Source organism: Myotis brandtii, unplaced genomic scaffold (genome assembly GCF_000412655.1).
Source record: "Myotis brandtii unplaced genomic scaffold, ASM41265v1 scaffold251, whole genome shotgun sequence".
Taxonomy (NCBI): domain Eukaryota; kingdom Metazoa; phylum Chordata; class Mammalia; order Chiroptera; family Vespertilionidae; genus Myotis; species Myotis brandtii.
Genome location: NW_005359516.1, coordinates 43075 through 59563, shown reverse-complemented (window position 1 = coordinate 59563; position 16489 = coordinate 43075). Strand labels below are relative to the sequence as shown.

Sequence of the window (16489 nt, the reverse complement as noted above, 5' to 3'; positions counted from 1 at the left end):
TATGTATGTATGTATGTATATATATATTTAAAACTTTAAAAAATTAAAGACTTTAGTGTGAAAGGCTAACATGAGAACATTAGAAATAAATATAGGAGAGTATCTCTAAGAACTTAAAACTTAAAAAAAAAATCTACTAGACTTAATAAATGAATTTGACAATGTAGCAGGATACAAAAGTAACACCCAGATACCTATGGCTTTTTTATACACCAATAATGAACTCAGAGAAACAAAAAAAAATCCCATTTACCATTGCAACAAAATTAAGATACCTAGGAATAAACTAAGGAGGGAAAAGACCTGTATTCAGAAAACTACAGGACATTGAAAAAGATAGAGGAAGACATAAACAGATGGAAGAACATACCATGTTCATGGGTCAGTAGAATCAACATCATTCAAATGTCCATATTACCCAAAGAAGTCTATAGATTCAATGCAATCCCCATTAAAATACCAACAGCATATTTCACAGACCTAGAACAAACTCTCCAAAAATTCATCTGGAATAAAAAAGACCCCGAATAACTGTAGCAGTCCTGAGAAAGAACAAAGTTGGAGGGAGGGATCACAATACTAGATATCAAGCTATATTACAAAGCCACTGTTCTCAATGGTGTTGGGAAAATTGGACAGATACATGCAAAAAAAAAAAAAAATGAAACTAGACCACCAACTTACACCATACACAAAAATAAACTCAAAATGGATAAAGGACTTAAATGTAAGATGGGAAACCATAAAAATTTTGGAGGAATCCACAGGCAGCAAAATCTCAGATATATGCTGAAGCAATATCTTCACCGATACAGCTCCTAGGCCAATGGAAACTAAAGAGAAAATAAACAAATGGGACTGCATCAAAATAAAAAGCTTCTGCACAGCAAAAGAAACCATCAACAAAACAAGAAAGCCCACTGCATGGGAGAACATATTTGCCAATGTTATCTCCGATAAGCATTTAATCTCCAAACTTTACAGGAAACTTATACAACTTAACAAAAGGAAGATAATCTAATAAAAAATGGGCAGCCTTAGCTGGTTTGGCTCAATGGTTGGAGTGTCAGCCTGCTGACTGAAGGGTCCCAGGTTCAATTCCAGTTGGGCACATGCCTACTGGGCTCAATCCCCAGTAGGGGGCATCCAGGAGGCAGCCGATCAATGATTCTCATCATTGATGTTTCTATCTCTCTCTCCCCCTCTCCCTTCCTCTCTGAAATCAATAAAAATATATATTTTTTTAAATGGGCAAAGGACCTAAATAGACACTTTTCGAAAGGGGACATACAGAAGGCTAAGAGACATATGAAAACATGCTCAAAGTCACAAATCATCTGAGAAATGCAAATCAAAACAACAATGAGGTACCATCTCACACCTGTCAGAATGGCTATCATCAACAAATCAATAAACGACAAGTGCTGGCGAGGATGCAGAGAAAAAGAAACCCCCTTGCACTGCTGGTGGGAATGCAGACAGGTGCAGCCATTGTGGAAAACAGTATGGGGTTTCCTCAAAAAGTTAAAAATGCCCTAACTGGTTAGGCTCAGTGGATAGAGCATCGGCCTGTGGACTGAAAGGTCCCAGGTTCGATTCCAGTCAAGGGTATGTACCTTGGTTGCGGGCACATCCCCAGTAGGAGGTGTGCAGGAGGCAGCTGGTCGATGTTTCTCTCTCATCGATGTTTCTAACTCTCTATCCCTCTCCCTTCCTCTCTGTAAAAAATGAATAAAATATATTTTTAAAAAGTTAAAAATGGAACTCCCATTTGACCCAGTGATCCCACTTCTAGGAATATATCCCAAGAAACCATAAACACCAATCAGAAAGGATATATGCACCCCTATGTTCATAGCAGCACAATTTACAATAGCTAAGATTTGGAAACAGCCTAAGTGCCAATCAGCAGATGAGTAGATTAAAAAACTGTGGTACATCTACACAATGGAATACTACACTGCTGTAAAAAAGAAGGAATTCTTTTTTTTTTTAAAGAAGGAATTCTTACCATTTGCAACAGCATGGAGAGCATTATGCTAAGCGAAATAAGCGGATCAGAGAAAGATAAATATCACATGATCTCACTCATTTGTGGAATATAATCAACAACATAAACTGATGAACAAAAATAGAGCCAGAAGCATGGAACAGACTGCCCATCCTAATAGGGTAGTTGGCGGGGGGAGGGGAGTTAAGGGATCAATCAAAGGACCTGTATGCATGCATATGAGCATAACCAATGGTCACAGACACTAGAGGGTGGGGGCATGTGCTGGGGAGAGGTCAATGGGGAAAAAAGGAGACATATGTAATACTTTCAACAATAAAGAATTTAAATTTTTTAAAACTTTTAAGGCACACAAAAAAGTACAAAGCATAAACAAAAGATTGGTAGCCCTAGCTGTTTGCTCAGTGGTTAGAGCATCAGCCTGCAGACTGAAGGGTCTTAGATTTGATTCCTGGTCAAGGGCACATACCTCAGTTGCAGGTTTGATCCCCAGCCCCAATTGGGAGGCAACCAATCGATGTCTCTCTCTCATTTTGATGTTTCTCTCTTGCCTCCCTTCCATTCTCTAAACATCATCAATGGAAAAAATATCCTCAAGTGAGGATTTTAAAAAAAATAGATTGATAAATTCAATTGATAAAATGTAAAAATTTTGCTTATCAAAGGACACCATAAAGACTGAAAATATAAGGCACGAATGGGAGAAGATAATTGCAGCATATGTCACCAACAATGCGTTTGTAGCCAAAATATATAAAGAACTCCTGTGAGTCTATTTTTTTAAGTTTATGTTTTTAAAGAATAGTTTATTGATTTTTTTAAATCCTCACCTAATGATATTTTCCCATTGATTTTTAAAGAGTGGAAGGGAAGGGGAGACAGAAACATCAATGTGAGGGAGACACATCCATTGGTTGCCTCCCGCATGCGTCTGACCTGGGACTGGGGATGAGTCTGCAACTGAGGTAACGCGCCCTTGACCGGAATCAAACCTGGTCCGAGGGCTGATGCTCTATCCACTGAGCCAAACCAGCTAGGGCTAGTTTATTGATTTTTACAGAGAGGAAGGAAGAAAGAAACACTGATCAGCTGCCTTCTGCATGCCCCTTACCTGCGACTGAGCCTGTAACACGAGCATATGCCCTGCCTGGGAATCAAACCAGCACCCTTTGGAGGCAGGGGACGATGTGCAGCCAAGTCTGCCACACTGGCAGGGCGAGTCCATTTTTTTAAAAAAGGCTCAATCTATAGGAAGATGGGCTCAAAATACATAGGCAGGCAACTTCAAAGAAGAACAAACAACTGGCTTGTAAAAATATGATAAATTTCCCGGCTGGTGTGGTTTGAATGTTGACCCATGAACCAGGAGATCATGGTTCAATTCCTGGTCAGGGCACATGTCCAGGTTGCAGGCTGGATCCCCAGAGGGGCATTCAGGAAGCCGCCGATCAGTGATTCTCTCTCATCATTGATGTTTCTTTCTCTCCCTCTCCCTTCCTCTCTGAAATCAATAAAAATATTTTTTTTAAAAAAAAGTACAAATTGGTGCCCTAGTCAGTGGTTAGAGCATTGGCCCACACACCAAAGGTTCCTGGGTTCAATACCCAGCCAAGGGCACATACCTCGGTTTGCCCGTTCCATCCCAGCCCAGGTCTCGGGCGCATGAGGGAGGCAACCAATTGATGTATCTCTCTCACCTTAATGTTTTCCCCTCTCTCTCTCTTTCTCTCTCTTTCCCTCTCTCTCTCTCTCTCTCCCCCACTCCCTGCTCTCTCCTTCCCTCCCTCCCACTCTCTCTAAAAAAAAATCAATGGAAAAGATATTCTCAAAAAAAGTACAAATTGGTAGTTACAAAATAGTCACAGGGATGTAAAGTACAGGATAGGGAATATAGCCAATAATATAATAACTATGTATGGTGCCAGGTGGGTACTGGAAATATCAGGGGGCTCACTCTGTAAATTATATAATGTCCACTGTGCTGTACACCTAAAACTAATATAAAAGAATTTCTCAGATTAAAAAAAAATTTTAGTGCATGATTTTTTAAGTAACAAAATAATTTTTAAATATATAATGAAACTAAGAGTTTATGAATTAAACTTTTTAAAAAGGGAAGATAAAACAACAAAAAAGGGAAAGATAAAAATGCTAGATCAGGAAGCCTAAGAGAAGGTAGGTTAGGCTAAAACAATTCAAAAGACAAACTACAATCTGTCAACAGTGAGGACAAAATTAACTAAGTCTTTAAAAGGGAAAAAGAGGTAGTTTAAGTGTGTGATGCGATGTCCCAGCCAGGCAGCTGGGTAGATTGGAGCATCATCCTATGCACCAAAAGGTGGCCGGTTCCATTCTCCATCAGGCACATCCTGGGGTGTAGGTTCCATCCCCTGTTGGGGCGTGTACGGGAGGGGAGGCAGCAGATTGATACCTGTTTCTCCCATCAATCTCTCTCTTTCTGTCTAAAAATCAATTTAAAAAACATAACCTCCGGAGAGGATTAAAATAATAAGAGTGAGATGTGAGAGAAAATGAAGGTCATGAAAGGTCGTGCTGCCTGGAAGAGCGGGTGGAGAGAAGGGAAGGAGTGTGCATGGCAGGCTGGTGTCCTGCTCACCCTCCTGTCTGTCTCACCACCCAGTTCAGGTTCAAGGATCTCCAGGTTACAAACATCATCAAGGCACCAGCTGCCTCTTGCTGCTTCCAAGGAGAAGCCACTCATGTCTTCAGTGGTTGGAGGAAAGGGAACCCCCATGTTGCACCCAACAGACAACAGACCCCTCTGTCCCACCCGCCTGTCTCTCAGAATGCCGCATGGCGAGGGCTCCGCTGGAGCGGGCCTTCCTGCTGAGCGAGCGCAGTTCCCCCGAGCCCAGGCTTCTGGGAGCCTCAGGGCTCCATCCCAGCACCCCAGCAGGCGCTCTGGCCTCCTGTTTCCTAGGCCCACAGGCCCTGGGGGGTTTCACTTTTGTCCCTGGGTGCTTCCCTACTTCCTTGGGCTGCTCTTCAGGCAACAGATCCCTAACCCAACATGTCCCTGTCCCTGCTTCACCCACTGAGTGAAGATTCCCTGAGGGGAGATGTTGGCCGGAGAGAGCAGCCTTCAGGTTCTGCTCTTCCCTATGGCCCTTTCACCCTGGCTTTCGGTGGTTGGCCCACAGGCACTGTCCCTGTTAAAGTGCCTGTGATGCTCAAAATAGAGGTCCTACCATTTTGTCCTGTCAGCTACAAGTGTGAAAACCTGCCAGCCACCTGGCCACAGTCTGTGCTTCCTGCACAGTTGTTCCTAAAATAAACTTCTCAAAACAAGGCTCATCTTTAACAAAATCTAAACTGTGATCCTCAGCGTATGAAGCTGAGCATGTTCACATGGATATTTTCCAGAAGGTAACGGTGAGGTTTGTAATCCATGCCAAAAAAGTTATTCATGAACACCCCCCACAGTGGCAAGATGACTCCTAATTAAAAATTAACCATGTCCTTATTTTAACCTAACTGTTGTTTTCCTAGATGGTTTAAAAACTAACTTTTGGCCCTAGCTGGTTTTGCTCAGTGGATATAGCGTCGGCCTGCGGACTGAGGGGTCCCGGGTTCGATTCCAGCCAAGGGCACATGCCCGGGTTGCGGGCTTGATCCCCAGTGGGGGGCGTGCAGGAGGCAGCCAATTGATGATTCTCTCTCATCATTGATGTTTCTCTCTCCCCCTCTCCTTTCCTCTCTGAAATCAATAAAATATATTTTAAAAAAACTAACTGTTGTCAAAAGGGGGAAACAACTCAAGTGTCCCTCAGCAGATGAACAAATGGACGAAACGTGTTGTACACACACCACAGCATACTGCCGGCCCCTCACAAGTTACTGAAATCCTGACACGAGCTACGACGTGATGAACCTTGAGGACGTGGTGCTAAAGGAAATAAGACAGACACACAAGAGGACCAGGAGTGTATGACGCCACCTAGATGAGGACCTAGAACAGACGAATCCTGAGACAGGAAGTGAGCAGTGGTTGCAGGGGCTGGAAGATGGAGGAATGGGGAGAGACTGTTCAGTTTGTCCAGTTTTTGTTTTGGGGGCTGAAAAGTCCTGGCTGTGGATAGTGGTGATGGTGAGACAGCACTGAGTGTAGTTCATGTGACTAAACTATACACGTTTAAACTGTTAAAGTGATAGTGTTATGTCTATTCTACCACCATACAACACAAGGAGGAAGAGAAGAGGAGGTGGTGGGGCGGGCAGTGGGCACCTGTTAGCGTGCCTGGCTGAGGCCGGTGCACAGGAGGCAAAGACAGATAAAAAGTAAGGAAGTCTAGTTCACCTGTACGCTGTTACAGAAAAGAAACCTTGATGTCTAAGATTTATACCAAGTTCGGAATAAAACCTCAACCTTCAAATCGAACAAATCACTTATTACCGAAAGACAGGCGAGGGGAAGTTTGGCCTCAGCATCTTCCTGCTGGGTTCAGTCACTGACCTCATGGACCGTGCCCTCTCTCTTACTTTCTGCAAAAGTCAGTCTCCTACACCTGCCCGAGGGGGTCCCTGCACAGATCTGTACATTCCCTTCCCTGGGTCCCTGGCCTCACCTTTGTCTGCATCCCACGGGCCTGCGGGACCCACTGCCCACAGCCCTGGTTCAGAAGAAACGCCCCCCGCAACACACACACACACACACACACACACACACACACCAACATCCTCCCTCTGCCAGAGCCCAGGCCCATGGGCCCCGACTCGCACCCAGATCCCCAGGTGGGTGCTCCTGCTCCACGGCAGGAAGAGGCACAGTGCCCTCAAGGCCTCCCCTGTCAGGGGCTTGGGCTTAAACACGGCACCTCCCCCCCCCCTGCTTTGCTAAGGGCGGATGCAGCCCAGCAGCCCCTCTCCCAGTGAAAGCCTCTCATCATCTTTGCTCTCCTTAACCTTTTGTATGTTCTTTGTGGTCTTAGAACAATCTAAACTCTTCCACTTTTTAAAGTCTAATTTCACATAAATTATTTGAAAGTGTACAGTTCAGTGGCAGTTAGTATATTCACCATGTACAATTGCCTGCTCAGAGATTATCATTCTAACAATTACCCTTGTGACTCAGGTGAAGAAACAGGGCGGTGGAGGAGAGATTGAAGGAGAAGGTTGCAGACAGAGGGAACAGAATGTGCGAAGGCCACAAGCAGAAGGAGAGCTCCTTTTACTGAAAGAACTAGAGCAGCTCAGGGGGCTGGGCAGTGCAAGCAGGTGATGGACACGCTTGTCCGTGGTTTTCTGGTTCAGGAGCAGAAGCCCTGGCCGCTCTGGGAAGCCCTCACCAACGAGGGGGTTAAGTGCCCTTCTGATGCCCTACCATGTTGTCAGTAACTCCCTCATCCCTCCCTTCATGACCACGAATCTGCCCTTGCCCCTCCTTGGTCCCTCCTCAGCTCCCTTGGGTCTGGAAACTCCTGCAGGGCATGGACCATGTCTGTCTGGAATCAGTAAGGTCATTGAATTGTTACCTTAAAAGCCTTTCAAATAATCAGCTTCACTGTGAACTCCGTGGTCTCCAGCACGAGTGGTGCCCACGCGGGAACTCCTCCTGTGGGGCCACCTGACTGGGCCCAGGGGAGCTGATGGGAGCAGGTCCCTGCCTCTTCCTGCCCCCCTCACAGAGATGGACCCCAGTCCCTGCCATTACCTATTGAAGCTGGAACACATGAGGGGGCACAGAAGTGTGAGAGGACTGTAGTCATGAGCAATAAAATATCTGTCGGACAGATGTGCCGGTGATGCGCCAGCTGGGAAGGGTGCAGGGGGCTGCACACACCCGCCCTGGGCCCGAGCCCACCTCACAATGGATCAGACAGTCTCACCAGATGAGGCAGTTCAGTCTAAGGCACCTGTGAGAATCTGGAGCCTCTGGGCATTTGGGGACAAAGGCGGGGTCCCAGGTGTGGCAGATCTGAGGAACTGGCCAGTCCCACTTCCCTTCCAGGACACCACTTTCCCAGGCGCCCTTCAGACCTGTGGGGCCATGTGACTGGTCCCAGCCAGTGCGACCAGGGTCCCATGACTGGCAGGCCTAGCCTGGAAGTCAACATCCCACACTCTGTCGCTGGCTGCCTTCTTCCCCTTCAGCAGAGCCTCCCTGTCCCCAACCTTCTCACCTGGACTCACCCCAACTTCTCACCTGGACTCACCCCACTCCTCTCCAAGTCCCTTTGCCAGGAGTCCCTGCAGCGCTAAAGAGGTGGGTCCCTTTCTTCCCGCTGAGCCTGGGATGTTAGCAGGTGTGAGACCTGCAGAGGCTAGAAAATGCATTTGCTTGTTTCTGCTTCCCTTGGGCTCATTCAATTACCTTGAAGCCATGCCTGAGCGAGCCTGCTGGAACCTAGGAAAGCCCAGGCACCCTGTCACTCAGCCAACCCCACGGCACGGGAACCAGCCACCCAGGACGTGTGGACAAAGCCGAGACCAAAGAGCTGCCCAGCCAAGCCCCATCTACATTGCTGACTCACAGAATTCAGCTAAGGAAATGTTTATTATTCTTTTGTGATTGATTTATGCAATAGTCTTGTGTCAGTAGATAAATGGAACAGTGGCATCTGAAAAAGACTAAATGGAGCAGAACCACCACCATCCCGTGGGGCCCAGAGGTTCACAAACAGAAGCTTTACTGTGCTGTCACAGTGAGACTCGGGGTGAGCTTGTTACTGCGGCAGAGCCTGTCCTGTCCTGACTAATCCACAAGGACACAGATCACAGGCCCTGTCTCTGCCCTGGTGCCTGAGACGCATGAGCAGAGGGGAGCCGGTAGGTTAATTCAAATGCAGGAACAGCAATTAGCTCCCAGCTTTTGGTATAGAAGTGCTGGCCGGTCTTGCGGAAGCCGAGGCGCTGGTAGAGGGCCAGGGCGGAGTACTGCAGCATGCTGGTGCTGAGGACAACCTCACGGTAGCCCTGGTCCCGTGCAAACTGCAGGACGGTCCTGACCAGGGCTTTCGCTATCCCCTGGCCCCGGTGCTCCCAGGCCACGCTTAAGTGAAGCAGCTCCACCTGCTCCTTCCTCAGGGTGGGCTCCCCAACGGGCAAAGCTCCCACTGTGCCCACCACCTGCCCCGCACACTCAGCCACCCAGAAGCAGGAGCCTGGCTCACTCAAGTAGGATTTGCTGATGTCACGCATGTCTGTGCGCAAACAGTTGGACACATACTCGGTCCAGGGGTATTTGGCCAGGAACCTCAGGGCAGCCAGGAGGGTGAGGCCGGCCATGAGGGCCAGGAGCCAGGACCCAGAGATCACAAACAGGGCGAGGGGCCCCCCAAGCAAGAGCACAAGAGTTTGTGGCAGCTTCAGGATGTGGCGGAAGGTGGTGGGGGTGTGCTCGACTGCGCCCTTGGAGAACAAGCCCAGGACCCATGGGCGGTCGCTCTCCTGGTATTTGCGGATGTGACAAGGAGCCATGGGAGACTGGTGGGTCTGAGCCTCAAAGTCCAGCAGAGAGAGCTAGGCGTCCCTGCACCCTTCCCTGGGGAAGAGAGAGGAAGCCAAGTGAGACCCCAGTCTCCCACCTCCCGGGAACCACAGAGCCCCTGCTTAAGGGCTTGTCATTCTGCTGCTGCCCCAGGAAGTAGGACACAGCCACTGGGAGAAGGTGCAGGGTCAGAAAGACTTGCATTTGACCTGGCTCCATTCCTTTCTAGCCTCTTCATCTGTACAACAGCGTAAAATCAAAGCCTGCCTCTGAAGTTGTTCTGAGAATTTGATAAAACAACAGATACAATGCTCTGGTATATTAAGTACCCTCCCCTCCACCACTTCCCCTCTTCCTGCATCTCCTCTCAGCCCCTTGCTACAATGGTGCCACCGTGCAGCAGCCAGAGCATGTGCCCCCTCACCCTTTAGTGCCTCTGCCAGGGTCCGCACTTTGCAGGAAGCCTGTGTCCCCAAGCACAGGTCTCAGCAAAGGCTCCTTCCCCCCCTGATTGCAAAGGTGGAGGCTGCTGAGCTGGCCCAAGAGCCCAACACCCAACCTGGCCCTGCCTTGAGAGCCAGAGGGTCCAGAGCTGCAGGCCACACTCAGAGCCCCGTCCTTCCACCCATGTCCTCTCACCTGTCACCACAAAAGCCTCGAATGTTCAGGGTGGCCTCAGCCCGGCCTCCTCCCTCAGCCTCTGACTGGCATCTGGGAAGACTGCACAGGGCTGGCTCTAGCTCTGGGACCAGGCCCTGGAGGCCACCTCATTGGCTGGCTCCTGGCCATGTTAATCATCAACCCGTGTCAGGGAGCTGGGCAACAAGCCTGTTCTCCATTCACTTTTGTGATTACAGGTCATTATCTGGGAGCTGGGGAAAGGGTCTGGGACATCTCAGGGGTCTTCCCATTTGGGGTCTGTCTACACCTCCTCCTCCTCCTGGTTTATAGATCGACGCTCACCCACGAGCCACGCGGCCGGGCGAGAGAGTTTTATCCCCTCATCCGCGGGTGGACATACGGGTGGTTTCCCCTCTGGGTTCCTGTGGATGCTGCTGCGGTGAGCATGCTCATGTACAAGTCGTGTGAACACCTGCTTTCTATACCCAGGAGTGGGATCAGAGGGTCGTGTGGTCAATCTGTTTGACATTTTGAGGAACTGCCAAACTATTGTCCAAAATGGCTGCACTGTTTTACTTTTCTACCAATGAGTCTTATTTTATTTTACTGTCTGCCTCAGCACCACTGCCCGGGACATACAAGGGGCGAGAGCTGGCATTCACTGAGAAGTTAGATGCCTGGCACTGTGAGAAAGATACTTTCCTATGCTGTACTATTTTTTATTATTTTAGAGAGGAAGAGGAAGAGAGAGAGAGAGAGAGAGAGAGAGAGAGAGAGTTTGGCTGCCTCCTGCAACCTAGGTACATACCCTGACTGGGGATCGAACCCGCAACCTTTGGTGTACCGGATGATGCCCCAACCACTGAGCCACCCAGGGCCTATGATCTGCTTGACATGTACAGCAGCTTAAGAGCTAAGGTTGGGATCAATGTCCCCACTTTACAAAAGGGAAACCGAGGCCCGCAAAGTTGAGAAAACCTACAAGCCCCTCAGCGCCTGGCCGGTGGGGCCTCACGTGGAGGCAGCTCTGACCGGGCCTGCTTGTTTGCCTCTTCGGTGCCTCAGGCTGACCCACAGGCAGTGGTCTGACAAGTGCTTGATGAATCCCTGTGAGGAAAGCCAGCTCTGCCTGGTGCATCTTCATCCTTCGAGCCCCTCCCACCAGAGGGCAGGCCACACCTGGCCAAATCCGATGTGTGACAGGCTCTCTTCTTCCCTCGGGACCGGTGTGGGCCCTTGGCTCCACAGAGACTCCCGGCCACTCCCAGCCACATGCTCCCGGTGCCCCTTCCCTCCTTGAAGACTTGATGTCAAATTGTTATTTCTTAACAAGCAACTGCTAACTTACTACAACTGGTTCACTCACGTCGGCAGGTACAAGTCCCCTGACAAACGGTTTCATTCATCTTTCTATTGTCCACAGATCAAAATAGGTAAGTACACAGACATTGTGATTATTTTGGGATTCATTCGTCTGGCACACGGCACCAGTCTGTTCCTTCCTTGTAGTTACCTCGTCGTGTTCCCACCTCCTGCTAGCCTGTCCCCGCAAACCCAAGCAACAGCCGAGGAGAAGGGAGACTCTTGCTGTTACATAAAACCTCATCCATCAAATTAAACAAACTATTAGCTAAGACAGGTGAAGGGACATTTGGAGTCAGCACCCCAGGTTTTCTTCCTGCTGGGTCAGTCACTGAGCTCTAAAATTACCATGGACCATGCCCTCCCTGCTTCCTACTTTCTGGAAAAGTCAGTCTCCTACACCTGCCCGAGGGGGTCCCTGCACAGATCTGTACGTTGCCTCCCCTGGGTCCCCAGCCTCACCTTTGTCTGCATCCCACAGGCCTGCGTTCAGAAGAAGCGCTCCCCCCAACACACACACACACCCACCCCAACATCCTCCCTCTGCCAGAGCCCAGGCCCATGGGCCCCGACTCGCACCCAGATCCCCAGGTGGGTGCTCCTGCTCCACGGCAGGAAGAGGCACAGTGCCCTCAAGGCCTCCCCTGTCAGGGGCTTGGGCTTAAACACGGCACCTCCCTCCCCGCCTTGCTAAGGGCAGACGCAGCCCAGCAGCCCCTCTCCCGTGAAAGCCTCTCATCATCTTTGCTCTCCCCACACTTTTCTATCCTCCTTTTGAATTAAGGAGCCAGCCGGTGGTCCTTGGACCACTGATGGTCCGTGAGGTCCGAAAGGTTGGCGACCACTGATCTAACTCACCCTTTTCTACCAGATTTTTTAAAAATAGCATAAAATTATTTAAAATGTCCCGTGGCATTTAGTACATTCATTCTGCTGTACAACCACCTACATTATGTCTCAGAACATGCTAATCGCCCCAAAGGAAACATGCACACGGTAAATCACCAGCCCCCACTCCCCTCCCCGCTTGACAGCACTTGGCAAACCCCCTAAACCAGTGGTTCTCAACCTTGGCTACACATTAGAACCACCTGGGAATCTTTTTAAAATCCTGATTTCTGGGCCTCACCCTCCGGAAATTCTGTTTCTTGTTATGGGGGTGGGGCCACAACATTAGTAACAAAGAAACAGAATTTCCGGAGGATGAGGCCCAGAAATCAGGATTTTAAAAAGATTCCCAGGTGATTCTAATGTGCAGCCAAGGTTGAGAACCACTGCCCTAAACCAGGGGTCCTCAAACTTTTTAAACAGGGGACCAGTTCACTGTCCCTCAGACCGTTGGAGGGCCGGACTATAGTTTAAAAAAAACTATGAACAAATTCCTATGCACACAGCGGCGGCAAAAACACCCGGCGGGCCGGATAAATGTTTTCCGCGGGCCGCATGTGGCCTGCGGGCCATAGTTTGAGGACCCCTGCAAACTGTCTTGATAATCTTCTGTTTTGGTCTCCGATCTCACAGTACATTGCTTATCTATCACATCTGGTGCATCAATCTGAGCTCCAGTTTAATTCGTTACCCACAGGCCACTAGCCAGACACAAGCGTCCTCCTCCAATTCAGACACAGATGCATCCACCTGACAGCTTTGCACCCCTTCTTACAAAGCCATGGGGGGAGAGGTCAATGCGGGGGAAGGAGGTTTATGTAATACTTTAAACAGTAACAAATTTAAAATAAAATAAAAAGCCATGGTACAGGAGCTCAGAAGATGGCGGCGTAGGTAAGCGTCTGTACTCGCCGCCTCCCTCAACCACATCAAAATTACAACTAAAATACAGAGCAAACATCATCCAAAACCGCCGGAAAGCTGGCTGGATGGAAGTCCTACAACTAGAGACGCGAAGAAGAAAGCACACTGAGGCTGGGAGGAGGTGCGGAGGCTCGGAAGAGGCTGGGCCGGCACCCACGTGTGTCGCTTTCTTAATCGGGAGGGAGATTCCCCTGCAGAGGGCACCCGGAGGAGCAAGCGGTCCCACCCCCACACCAGACCCCCAGCCCAGGGTCCCAGAGCTGGGAAAGAACTACGGGCTGTGAAAACCACTGTGGATTGGAGCGCAGAGACACAGAAGCTGCTAGAGACCCAGCTGTTCCTCTTAAAAGGCCGGCACCACAAACTGAACTTACAAGCTCGGCTTCCTCTGAGCTCCAGTGCGGGCGAGGCTCTGGGGAACACAGACACAGACACATACCGGGAGGATTGTCTGGCATCAGGACAGGAACTCGGGGGCGGCTTGCAGGGAGCATTGGTCCCATGCTGGGACCTCCCTGGTCGCAGGGTTGACTGGCAGCCATTTCTGTTCGCTCCGCCCTGGTGATTCCGTAAGACCCTGCCTCACCCAATTTATAACCCCTGACCCAGCTGCAGCTTGTTTGAGAGTTTTTACCCTGAGCAAGGGAGTGGACTGACAATCCAGTTCCTCCTGACTGACAATTCTCGGGGGGAAAGGGGCGTGGGGGGTGCCGGAAGAAACTAGACAAAAATCGTACACCCGCCCTGACTGGTTTGGCTCAGTGGATAGAGCATCGGCCTGCGGCTAAAAAAATCAAGTGAATAAATAATCTGATGAACAGAATAAACTGGTGAATATAATTGAATCAGGGGCATAGAAAGGGAGTGGACTGACAATTCTTGGGGGGAAAGGCGTGTGGGGAGTGTGGGAAGAGACTGGAAAAAAATTGTACACCTATGGATGAGGACAGTGGTGGGGGGTAAGGGCAGAGGGTGGGGTGGGAACCAGGTGGAGGGGAGCTATGGGAGGGAAAAAAAAGAGGAACAACTGTAATAATCTGAACAATAAAGATTTAATTTAAAAAATAAAATAAAATAAAATAAAAAATATAAAAAAAACAAGCGTGGATACGAAGCTTCTTGTGCCCACTGGTTAATCTTACACATTAGCATTAATCCTGGGCAGTTTTCTTCTCAATGCAGCATGACACCGGCCTCCCAGGGGCCTCTGCTCCGTCTTAGGTCCAAGCTCCCTGCTCCCTGGCGAGGGGGCTGATGTGGCTGAACAGCGGGACCGAGGGCAGGCCACCCAGGCTGCTTACTCCTTGGCCCATCTTCCCCAGATCAAATCCACACTCCCTGCCAATGGAGTCTTTTTATTTTATTTTATTGTTCTATTACAGTTCACATTCACTATGATTTTGTATTAGTTTCAGGCATACAGCATAGTGGCTAAACAATCACATACTTGACAAATTGATCCTCCCCCACCCCTGCTATTTCCAGTACACCCCTGGCACCATACATAGCTATCCTGTATTTTATAGTGTTATTGACTATATTCCCTATGCTGTACTTTACAGCCCTGCGACTATTTTGTGACTACCAATTTGTACTTCTTTTTAAAAAAATATTTTTATTGATTTCAGAGGGGAAGGGAAAGAGATAGAAACATCAATGATGAGAGAGAATCATCGATCGGCCGCCTCCTGCACACCCTCTACTGGGAATCTAGCCCACAATCCTCGTATGTGCCCCTGACCGAAATTGAACCCGGGTTGCTTCAGTCCGCAGGCAAGCTTCTGTGGGTGGGGCCTTGGGCCTTCTTTTGGATGTTCTGGGTCTCTCTGACCCAGTTGCAGTTAGTTAGGTAATTTTAGATTGCAAAAGGCCAGGCCATTCATATGCAAAAGCCTCTGCCACAGCTTGGGTGGGGCGGGGTCTCAGGGAATCACCAGGGAGGGGCAAACAGCTATGGATGATCCTCAGCCCTGCCCTAAGAGGCCCCGCGTCTCAGTGTCCTGGTAATTGCTGCAAGCACCTCTGAGAGAAAGCCGCCCTAGAGTTCCGCCCGCTGCCAGACAGTCTCTCCCCGTATGAGTCTGGGTCCCCAGAGACTCACCGGGAACTGGGGTCAGGGCCATCGGGATCTTGAGACTCCCTCCCGATTGAAAAAGACAGCCGCGTCCTCAGTTGACAGCCCTTTCCGCGTGCGCCTCCGTACCTCTGCACTTTACTTCCACACCTCCTCTGAGTCTCAGTGTGCTTTTCTCTTTCCTTCTAGTTGTAGAATTTCCACTCAGCCAGCCTTCCTGTGGTTCTGGGTGATGTCTGTTTTGTCTTTAGTTGTAGTGTTGAAGTGGTTGTGTGAGGCAGCAATTTCAGGTGTTTACCTATGCCACCATCTTGGTTTCTCCTCTAATTTTATTTAAAAAATTACAAATAAAGAATGCATGAAGGTCTATATTCAGAAAGCTATCCACCCACCCTTATTCACTACCCAAATGGAGGAGAGGGAGAGATAGAAACATCAATGATGAGAGAGAATCAATGATCTGCATCCTGCACGCCCCCCCACTGGGGATCGAGCCTGCAACCCTAGCATGTGCCCTTGGCTGGAATTGAACCTGGGACCCTTCAGTCCACAGGCTGACACTCCATCCACTGAGCCAAACTGGTCAGGGCTTTTAGTTGTATTTTTGAAGTGGTTGTGTGCGGCAGCAATTTCAGGTGTTTACCTATGCCGCCATCTTGGTTTCAACCACACTTGTTTTTTCCACACTTATTTTTAACAAGCATCCAGGCAATGTCCTGCTGTGGCTGAGAACCACATATACATATACATATACATATACATATACATATACATATACATATACATATAATGTTTGATTAGCAGGGAATAAACAGCTATATCTGCCAGCATGACAGCAGGATGAACTGCTTCCTCAAGGGTTGCCTCCTCAACCCAATTATCCCTGCCACTCGCTGAAAAGTGTAGGAATTGAACAGACATAGAGGATGATGGGTAGAGGAGAGGTTGAAAGAGAGCGTTCCAGAAGAGGGAACAGCATGTGCGAAAGCCTCAAGCAGAAAGAGAGCTTCCAATTGTTTGTTTATTTTCCTCACCAGATGATGTTTATTGATTTTAGAGCAGTGGTTCTCAACCTTCTGGCCCCTTAAATACAGTTCCTCATGTTGTGACCCAACCATAAAATTATTTTCGTTGCTACTTCATAACTGTAATGTTGCTACTG

The 16489-nt window shown here is 48.9% G+C and overlaps 1 protein-coding gene across 2 annotated transcripts; it reads right to left on the bottom strand.

Annotated features, from left to right (window-relative positions):
- Positions 1 to 8506: 8506 nt before the first annotated feature.
- On the bottom strand, positions 8507 to 10262 carry LOC102264232 (N-acetyltransferase 8). Of its 2 annotated transcripts, none has more exons than XM_005867741.2 (2): positions 10098 to 10262; positions 8507 to 9512 (listed from the first exon to the last, which is right to left on the bottom strand). In XM_005867741.2, the coding sequence occupies exon 2, from the start codon at positions 9446 to 9448 to the stop codon at positions 8744 to 8746; it is 705 nt and encodes a 234-aa protein (XP_005867803.1). In that variant the 5' UTR covers positions 9449 to 9512; positions 10098 to 10262; the 3' UTR covers positions 8507 to 8743. The 2 variants fall into 2 exon arrangements, with proteins under 2 accessions (XP_005867803.1, XP_014396414.1); XM_014540928.1 differs by lacking the exon at positions 10098 to 10262 and adding an exon at positions 9883 to 10027.
- Positions 10263 to 16489: the final 6227 nt, after the last annotated feature.